The following is an 11,122-nucleotide window of genomic DNA, read 5'->3' as shown; positions in this document are numbered from 1 at the left end:
ATCGACGTCCCAGATTTGCACTTTATACGCGCGAAATACAAAAAAAAAATACATTTACATCGTTGGGTTATTTACTTTATAAACTAAATATGAATCTAGTAAGTAGCTTAACTTATATATGTCGCCGTAAAATTGTCAACACCGTTAGATCGTAATCTATCTCGCGAGATTGTGAACTGTCGAAATATTGTGAACCTCATCGTGCTGCTTAATTTTGGATTTATGATAAAAAATCAAACGAATACAATTGTAGGCACAGCAATTTTCTACAAAATATGTTCTCATAAATTTTTTGTACGATGGTTTAGGAGATGGCTATATCTCCTAAACCTAAACGTGTTTTCACCCCTTTTTCGAAGATGGCGGCCGCAGGACAAGGGAGGTAACCCCACAAACTTGGGTTTAAGCTTGTATTGACCCCCTCTACATGTCCCATTAATAAAATTAACAAATGTTCAGTTTGTCCCTCAAATTGTAACGTTTCAATGGACTATATTATATAAGGCGGCCAAAGACAATAACTTTTTAATATTATTGACCAAAAAATGTTTTAACATAATTATATATAATTTTAAACATATCGCATTATTTTAATAATTTAATCGTCAGATAACTAATATAACTCGTATGTCAAAATGGATTGCTACGAGCAAAAAAATAGTATTTCTGCGTATATTAAACAAAAATTACTGTACGTTACATACGAGTTTATATTGTGTGGTTTATGTTTGATATTAATTTTATTGTGTTGCAAACAATTTACCACACTAATATTATGGTGGCACAAAAGTTGTCCCGTAAATAATAGTCCGAGAGGTAGCGTTGCAAATGCGAAAGTCATAGTAAGCCGGCTGATATTAACATCGATAGTTGATCTTATATGACCAATAAGTGAACCGACCGTCAGCTGCTCAAGTAGCGGTGGGTGCGGGTGTAGGAGGCTGCGAAAGAGGTAAAAAAAATACGCATAATCCCCCCTTCACGATGCAGCTGACGATTTTTTTTGTGCTCAGTATGACATCAACTATTTACGGAAAAAGTTTCAGGCAGCGTACTATTACTTAATTTTTTAATTTTTTTACTTCTTTCGCAACCTCCCAATTCCACACCCACCGCAGGTGCGCCAGCTGGCGCTTGATTCAGTTATAAGTATTTCGAGATTAATAGTGAAAGAAGAGAAATAGTCGGCGTAAAATCACTGCCAAAAATGCAACGCTACCTCCCGGACTATAATGCATGTAGGATTTAAGAGTGATGGGATTGTTTACGAGTTGGAAGATGGTCGCCAAGGATCGAGACCTATGGAGCATTTAGGAAAATAAAATAAAGGGTTGTGGCATAATGCATCAATTTTAGTAAAATTATAAAATTATTATATACTTAAGTGCAGATTTTTCAAGCAATAATTATTTTTAATATCAAATTAAAAAAATATATATATTTAAAATTTAGATTATTATATTTTATTTATTGTATGATTTTGGTGTAGTGACCTATTTTTATTGGTAACAATGAAACTAAAAGTATCATATTGCTAATTGACTGTATCTTCGTTTAAATACCTACCTAAGAAGCACCATACCGTACCTGTCCAAATCGTATCCCTAACATAATCTAGAAATTATCGTAATTCATGTGTCCTTTACCATGGTCTATATTTGATTTAGTCTTTGTTATTGTTTAAGTTATTGGATACTTATAGTAAAGGCCGATTTACATTATCTTAGTGTTTAGGAGAGTGCTTTAGTACAACTTGAAAGGCAAGTTCTTTAGTGCTTTAGTCCGTTGCGAGTGAACGTTTACATTTCTTCCAGTAGAGTATCATTACAGCGCCACAAAAAACGCGCAACGACGTCGGCAAATACAATCTATTCTACGTAAAATACTAACTGTAGTTATGGAACAAATAGAAGACGAGATTTTATTCGAAATAAATAAACTAAATATGTAGCTTCTTTTAAGGCAGTGTATGCCGAATGCCTAGCCGGTTTGTTTTTGTATAAATTGTTTTTAACGTTCCACAAACATTCGTGAACAACATATTCAGACACAAATTTAATAGTTGTATCTTCCGACCATTTGGCCATCTTTAAAAATAAAAAAAAAACGCACGCGTTTCACGGCACTTATGCACTCTCCTAAAGATTTGACTAAATTACGTGTTTACACACAACGAGGGAAGATCTCGGGGGGTGCGCGGGCGCGGGAGGGGTATCACTTGAAACAAAAATAAAAAGCGTCTATTTTGATTCAACTTGAAAGTCAAGTAGAACCGTACTAAAGCAAGTAGCGTTTACTAAAGCAAGTAGCGTTTACATGTTTCAACTAAAGTACTATCCTAAAGCACTCTCCTAAACACTAAGATAATGTAAATCGGCCTTTACTTGTATTTAGTTTTGCACTTTTTGCGCTTACCTTATTTTATTTCTCAATTGCATGTGTTGCATTACAAACAAGTACGGTTTTGTATTAAAACAAAGTGTCAAATAAATAAGAATGCCTCAATAAACTATTCAGCTTAAATAATTTACCCCTTAAATATAAGGAGATAGCTGTCAAATAAAAATGTAGGTACGTATAATCAATTTTACCGAAAACTAAGAATTAGTTTTAATAATTTACGATTGTTAACATTTATTAGGATAGTTTCAAGTGACGGGCGATTCAAGCTTTTTTTAAAAAGTAGGTATTATTCGTGCGCGCCTCTGTCGTCGAGCCTTGAGACAAAAACAAAAAACAAATTTGTATGGGAATAATTACGTAAGCTTATGCTTTGATTTATTTAGTAACTTAGTTCAACTTTTATTATTAGCTAATTTTCATAATAATTTGGCGTTAATGGGTCACGCCTGTCGAAAAGTGATTTTGTATCAAGCCCTAGTTTCTATATCTATCTATCCTTACATACAGCCTTTGTTCAGTTTGTATATCTATGGTTAGTGATTGTATATTTTTACGATAGCAATGTTTTCCTTGTGATAGATCACGTGACGGCACGTGAAATCTCATAGACAATTCGTCCATTCGTCAGTTTTCGGGTGAAGAGGCAGCGCAGTTTGGTGTTTTATTGAGCGGCCTGCCTAAAAGAAACTAAATCATGGCGAAAACCATCTCATTGCAACAGGCTAATAAGGAGCATACCCTTGTTGTATCCAGGGACTTCATTTCCCAACCCCGTCTAAGTAAGTAATATAATTTTCTTGAGTACCTACTATATCTTGTCTGGGTGGCTGGCACAAAATCTATGTCAAAGTATTGATTTTCAGGAATCATTTAGAACTGTTTTTGAAAGTAGTAGTTTTCAGGAATGTTTTCTAAAATGCATAGATTTAAATAGGCTATATTTCTATCCATAAGCCCCAAGCTTTCGTGTTATGGGTACTTTCATTATCTTTTGAGATTTTAGACCTTAGTCTTTAGATATAAAAATCATATGAATATCACATAATTGTTAAATAAAAACACTAAATTTAGCTACAGTTTAAAAAATATACGTTAATGCAACTCGTAATCACCAGTCTTGTGATACGCCCTTTTTAAATTCTAATTAGAATATTCTTAATCTTTACTCATTCTATTCTCCTATTATTCTTTTAATAACACCTGATAATCTGGAATTAATTAGTGTGAAGAAAAATTATGTTGTGAGTTGTCATGTGATGGTCTATTGAGTAAAGTATGTAATGAGCTTGTAGACTTAAGAATAAAAAATCCAGTGTAAAAATTCTTTTAATACTAAGTGCACCTGTTCAAAACTTTAATGTAGAGGCCTTATCAGTCAGCTGATTGGCTTTTAAATAGTATGTTTGAAAATACCTTAATTTCTTTCAGTTTAAACCATCCTTACCTGTCCATCTTATAGTCTGGTTTCTGACTTCTATATAACGATGACTATCAAGCTTGCTGGCTTAAAGATTTATGTAACAAATAATTATTTTTATTATAGCCTACAAAACAGTCTCGGGAGTGAATGGACCATTAGTAATCCTTGATGAGGTGAAATTCCCTAAATTCTCTGAGATTGTACAGCTCAAACTTGCAGATGGCACCCTACGTTCAGGACAGGTAATTATTTTTGTGTATTACATTGAGCCATTTCTTTTAAGGTTCTTTGTTGCTGTTTGATAGCTCTATTGATTTGTAACTAATTTTGTAAAAGATATTATGTTCTTATCATTTTTTCATTAAGATCATTCAAATTTTTCTTATTTATTAAATTCATTTGTACACTAATATATCATACTGGGTACAAAAGGCGTTTTGTCACAAAGTTTAAATAGACCCTAACTTTTTAAAGAAACATATATATGTATGTTCTCTAAATAAGTATGTTGAAAAGACCCAAACTGAAATCTTAAGACTGTTAATTTATAGAAGATCAATACATTTATGAAATTAGCATTTTGGAACATGTTCATTTGTTTATAAAATCATATTTCTAGGTGTTGGAGGTCAGCGGATCAAAAGCTGTGGTCCAGGTATTTGAAGGTACATCAGGAATTGATGCCAAAAACACTCTTTGTGAATTTACTGGTGACATTCTACGTACACCAGTGTCTGAAGACATGTTGGGTGAGTTTTAAAGAAATATGTTTTAATAACAAATAAGTACTATTGGAATTTGCATGTATTTCAAATCCAAAAATAAATAAATATTTTTTATAATATACTTAACCAACAGTAACTAATATAATATTAACACATAAGGTAAAATAACACTTTAGTAGTTTTTTCAAGTTGGTAATTATTATTATTTAAATAACATGTGAAACAATTATCTACACAGGTCGTGTATTTAACGGCTCTGGAAAGCCCATTGACAAGGGTCCACCAATCTTGGCAGAGGACTACCTTGACATTCAGGGACAGCCAATCAACCCCTGGTCACGTATCTACCCTGAGGAAATGATCCAGACTGGTAAACATTATTATTTAGTTGTGGTATTTGATTCCAAAAATCACTAAAAATAAAAATAAAAATTAATTTAATTGTATTGTAATTAAATTTTTTTTTTTTAAACACTAATAATATGATATCTTTTTCCAAATCTTAATGAAGGAAATAATACATGTGTGTTGTGCAGGTATTTCTGCTATTGATGTGATGAACTCAATTGCCCGTGGTCAAAAGATCCCCATCTTCTCAGCCGCCGGTTTGCCCCACAATGAAATCGCCGCCCAGATCTGTCGTCAGGCCGGTCTTGTCAAGGTATTTACAGGTTTTTTACAGTAAAGCGATATGTGGGATTGTTCTAGTCATTGGAAATTAGCTTCCTTTATTTTCTCTTAATTTTTTTGGCTGTGGAAGAATTAAAAGTTTAATGGCATTGCTCTTTTTTCATATATGTATAATATATTTTAAAATAATTCTTGAAATGTGTTCTTATTGTTTATTTGTTCATTAATTTTATATTATTTTAAATAATTGTAGTAAAATATAAAAAAAATTGATTTGCCCGTGTTTTTTAGTAAGACTGCGTTTTGGCATTGTGTTAGCACATAGTACTTTGAATGGTGGTGGAATCTGATTGTCACTACTACATATTTATAATAAAATAACATTATTTCTTATATTTCTAGAATATTGACATATTTATTGATCTGCCCTATAAATTTTTCTGAATACGGAAAATTATACCTTAAGTAACTAATAATATTTTTCAAAGCTCCCCGGTAAATCAGTGATGGATGACCACGAAGACAACTTCGCCATCGTATTCGCCGCTATGGGTGTGAACATGGAGACAGCCCGATTCTTCAAGCAGGACTTTGAAGAGAATGGCTCTATGGAGAACGTGTGTCTGTTCCTTAACCTCGCCAACGATCCTACCATTGAGAGAATTATTACCCCACGTTTGGCTCTCACGGCTGCTGAGTTCTTGGCCTACCAGTGCGAGGTAAGATAATAAACACAAATTTAACCTATAAAAATCTTCAACAACATACTTCCATTTTGTGTGATTTGTATGAAATCATGGGCTTCCAAATATTGTATAAGTTTAGATATTTGAGTGTTCATTATTTTTTTATTTTTTTAAAGACAATTCACACCAATTGACCTAGTCCCATGCTAAGCTGGTGAAGCTTGTGTTATGGGTACTAGGCAACGGATATACATACATATTATAGATAGATATACATATTTAAACACCCAAGACCTAAGAACAACACCAAATGCTCATCACATCGATGTTCGCCTCAGCCGGGGATCGAACCCGGGACCCATGGATTCGCAGTCAGGGGTACTAACCACTAGACCAATGAGTCGTCAATTGTTATTCTTCGAACATCGATGTGATGAGCATTTGGTGTTGTGCTTAGGTCTTGGGTGTTTAAATATGTATTTATATGTCTATCTATCTATAATATGTATGTATATCCGTTGCCTAGTACCCATAACACAAGCTTCACCAGCTTAGCATGGGACTAGGTCAATTGGTGTGAATTGTCTTTAAAAAAAAAAATGGGTCTTATACTGAAATGTTAAATTAATTGCAGAAACACGTACTTGTAATTCTGACTGACATGTCTTCCTACGCTGAAGCGTTGCGTGAAGTGTCCGCCGCCCGTGAGGAAGTACCCGGACGAAGAGGTTTCCCAGGTAAGTTGTTTGACACAGATTATTATGTGATTATCCCATATGTCAAAAATCTATTGGATTGGCTCTAGTTTAGATACACATATTTGGAACAGCCTACCGTTGGCGTAAGAATATATGTACGTGATTTCTACCGTTTTTTTATTTTGCAATAACAATTTTGATTTTATTAAATAGCATTAATGTCTTTTTTTGATGAATTCAGAGTAATGTGTGCATTTGCTTTAGAAAACACAAATTGATGTCAAACTTTTTAGTTTTATTTTATACTAGCTGTACCCTGCTACGCTTCGCTGTGGCACATTGTGATTGAATGGTTGAGAAATGAGAAACAAAACAAAGAATACATTTCATATACATTGTTTAATTTTGCAATACATGTGGAAAAAAAATGATAAAAACAATCCTTGATGCGGATTATATATCATGGTAAAATTTCAGTGTACACAAACCAACATTATTATTATTATATATAGATTAGACCATACTTGTGGTATCTCACTCGAGATAAATAAAAAAATTTAAAAAAAAAAGATAAAATCAAAATAGATAAACACAATCCTTGATGCGGAATATATATCATGGTAAAATTTCAGCGTACACAAACCAACATTATTATTATTATATATATATAGATTAGACCATGCTTGTGGTATCTCACTCGAGATAAATAAAAAAAATATATATATATACTCATTTTTTTTTTTTTAATTTTGTATTTTCTCTTCCTAGGTTACATGTACACGGATTTGGCCACAATTTACGAGCGAGCGGGACGTGTCGAAGGCCGTAACGGATCAATCACACAGATCCCAATTCTTACTATGCCTAACGACGATATTACTCACCCAATTCCTGACTTGACGGGTTATATTACTGAGGGACAGGTTAGTATTGCCTCATTTCATGCAATTACAGGTTATTGTGATCGCTTATATTATTATGTATTCATGATAAAATTAAATATCAATTACAATAATTAAGATAACCCTCAATGACGTAAGATGCTCCTATCCTTGTCTCTTCGTAGCGTGAAATATAAAAAATTAATATATCTCCTATATATTTTAATTTTGTTTTAAAGTGAATATGTGAATGTGTACTTCTAACCGTTAAAAAAGTTATCAATTTGACCAGTACTGGAATTGGATAGTATTTGAGTATTATGATCTTTTTAGGTTTCCAAGCACCTCTATGTACTAAATTTCTATTGAGATCTTTTTCGTAAATCGGCTATATTCCGACTAGAGTCCCAACTTTAAGCAAATTCGGTTTAATAGTCTTTTGACCTAAGTAAATAATGTTGATAGGTATTAGACGAATTCTATCAAACTAAGGATATATTAATATTTAATTCCTCTATTCTCAGATCTACGTCGACCGTCAGTTGCACAACCGTCAGATCTACCCTCCAGTCAACGTGCTGCCATCTCTGTCCCGTCTCATGAAGTCTGCTATCGGAGAGGGCATGACCCGAAAGGACCACTCTGAAGTCTCCAACCAACTGGTCAGTATTACAATAACGAATTAGTACAAGTCTAACCATGCATTTCATAAACGAGTACTTTTATTTATAAATCTATAATTACCACGCTTTCAACACCTTTCTTTATAAATATAAAATTAATTTGGCTAAGATGCGAAGAGTGCTACTCTCATCCCTTTCTGTCTATGTGCACACTTAACATTCGCTCGAGCGGTGAAGGAAAACATCGTAGGAAACCAGGCTTGCCTTAGACCCAAAAAGTAAAAAAGTTAGATTGACAAATTATCATGAAACAGATAATGGAATCTGAGGCCCAGACCTAAAAAAGGTTGTAGTGCCACTGATTTATTTCATTTTTATTTAAAGAGGAATACTATTCAATGGTAAATGCTAAAAAAATGTAAAACTCTTTAACTTAATTAGGTATTAACTAATGATTTCCGTAGCTACCCAAGGTTCTCACGAAGTATAATGAAATCTTTATTTTACATTACTATAGCAGTCTGGCTCTGATGCAAAACATTCACGTCTATAGTAATAACAAAGTGATTAACATTTTGTTACATTTCAGTACGCGTGTTACGCCATTGGTAAAGACGTGCAGGCGATGAAGGCCGTCGTGGGAGAAGAGGCTTTGACGCCCGATGACCTGCTCTACCTCGAGTTCCTTACCAAGTTTGAGAAGAACTTCATCACGCAGGTAATACATAAAACACAAAAACATTAACTGTATATTTTATTTTGTTGCCATTTACGGTAGGTTTAAGTTAAACATTTATTTAGGGCAAAAATATATAAGATAGTAAAATCGAGCTATTTTAGCTATTTAAGTTTGCGATTAAGCCTATGTGATCTACATTATAGCTCCGATGGTCGTGAGTTCATATCCTACGGATTTTATATTTAATCTGCACTTCGATTGCCCTATTACAACTGTTTTTCAAAAATGAGTAAACAGTACTATAACTTTTTTCAGAATTTTTGTAAAACATTTTGCTATACAAAAACGCGAGCATGTCTTGTGTTTTAGACCCACAAATTAATGAAATTTGTGAAACGAAAACAAAACGAGCTACTACAGTCTAAATATCTAGTCTAAAGTCAATGTAAATTCTAAAATGGATAACAAGATACTGTTTAAAAATGAAACGTCACATATACAGATACATACATACAATACACGGCCTATTTTTTTATTACTTTTTTGTACGTTTTTTTTTAATGTAGGATTATATATTTTTTAGAATTTACTGTAAATAATTAAGAGCATACTCACCAGCACTTAAATAGGAGGGTCTGTACCACAGAATGTTCTATTTAGTTAAAAGCAATAAATATTTTTATCTATATTGCAACACTGGATTGTTATGAGCAATACTAAAATCCATAATATTTCCAGAGTAACTACGAGAACCGCACCGTGTTTGAATCCTTGGACATCGGCTGGCAACTCCTGCGTATCTTCCCCAAGGAGATGCTTAAGCGTATTCCGGCCGCCACTCTTGCGGAGTTCTACCCTCGAGACTCGCGTCATTAAAACCTTTATAGCCCTGATACGACCTTCTTAGCCCTTTGCTATCATGTTCGCGGTATTTATTAATCCCCTTACAAGGTTTTATCCGCCGACGCGATGGTTATCCTGTGAGCCTTATAAACGTAAAGTCAGCACAGGCTCGATAAACAGGTTGCCATGGTTTTAGTTAAACTGTTTCACGAGATTTATTAAATTATTTATTTACATATAAAAAGCTATATTTATTTGAATGTTGATTAACAACGATTGAACAGAATGTCGTATCGCGTCCTTGTAAGATATTACTTATTAGTAAGTTGTTAATAGTTAATGTATTTCATGTGTAACAATAAAATTATATCGTGTTGATATTTAAAGCCATATATGTGTTGCTAGAACGTTTTAAAGACAATATATTTTTCGCTCTATTCAATTTTTATTTGCACAAAAGTGGGAAAGCAAAATTGTATACTGGCAACACCGGATGCAAAGTTTTGCTTTCAATATCCAGAAACGATATGTGATATAGCTTGGAGAGGACACGTGTATATACGCAGGAACAAATGTTGCATTCCAAATTCCTTTTCACTCCAAAGCTTCTATTCTATAAAGTGAATTAGGATACTGTTGTTTGAATGGAAATAAAGTATAGAAATTCATAATTGTATTATTTCGCTCATGTGAAGGCTAACCTATGGTTATAATTTATCTACCTGATCATGACGCTTGAAAAAAATCGGAATTTATGCACAATCAATGTCAGTAATAGATTCTGCGAGTGCGAAGCTCCATTTCTACGTAATAACAAGAGATTCCTGACAACACTCGTATGAAAACGAGGTAAGTACTTGCCCTGTCGGGGTGCTGAGAAATGAGAATGCAAAACGAAAGACATAACGGTGAAATTTATTGCGCGCGTCATCGTAAACGACTTTCAAAATTAGGGGGGTTAAGGGATATTATTATTTTATTAGAAAGAGTAATAACTAAAGAACTTTTTAAATGAAAGCTATATTCAAAATAAATTTTAGTTTGTTGAATGTTATGAGAAATTGTTATATATATATATAAATATACTAGCGGACCCCACAGACGTCCTGCATGATATTTCAAGCGATTAGGATATCAAAGTATGTAAGTACCGACTGCAGCGCCATCTGCCGGGCTGATTTTTGAATCTAAACCAGGGCTAAATCTTAACGTATACAAAAAAATCATTAAGATCGAACTAGACGTTTAAGAGGAGTTCAGTGACACACAGTAGAATTATATATATATATGTAAGCTATCCTATCTTTTAAGTTGGATCAAACTGCACACGGTGTGCAAATTTGATTGAAATCGGTTAAGTAGTTTAGGAGTCCATAGCGGACAAACAACGTGACGCGTAAATTTATAACACTAATAAATTCAGGCTATTGCCTTTTAAGAAAAAAAAGAGAACGGAAAACAGATCTCTTGCTCTTGTCTCAGAGCCTAAATTGTTTTTCGTTGGAAGGATGGGATGTGGCTGTTTTTTTAATAC

The 11,122-nt window shown here is 33.5% G+C and overlaps 1 protein-coding gene across 1 annotated transcript; it reads left to right on the top strand.

The window, feature by feature from the left end:
* Window positions 1–3,011: 3,011 nt before the first annotated feature.
* Window positions 3,012–10,256, top strand: LOC125054944 (V-type proton ATPase subunit B). The gene is made up of 11 exons (XM_047657094.1): window positions 3,012–3,182; window positions 3,947–4,065; window positions 4,443–4,572; window positions 4,787–4,918; window positions 5,085–5,209; window positions 5,667–5,897; window positions 6,499–6,601; window positions 7,331–7,485; window positions 7,968–8,105; window positions 8,656–8,784; window positions 9,484–10,256. Exons 1-11 carry the CDS (start codon window positions 3,098–3,100, stop codon window positions 9,619–9,621), a joined length of 1,485 nt encoding a protein of 494 aa, XP_047513050.1. The 5' UTR covers window positions 3,012–3,097; the 3' UTR covers window positions 9,622–10,256.
* Window positions 10,257–11,122: the final 866 nt, after the last annotated feature.

Source organism: Pieris napi, chromosome 12 (assembly GCF_905475465.1).
Source record: "Pieris napi chromosome 12, ilPieNapi1.2, whole genome shotgun sequence".
Taxonomy (NCBI): Eukaryota; Metazoa; Arthropoda; class Insecta; order Lepidoptera; family Pieridae; genus Pieris; species Pieris napi.
This window is presented reverse-complemented; position numbering and strand designations above follow the sequence as displayed.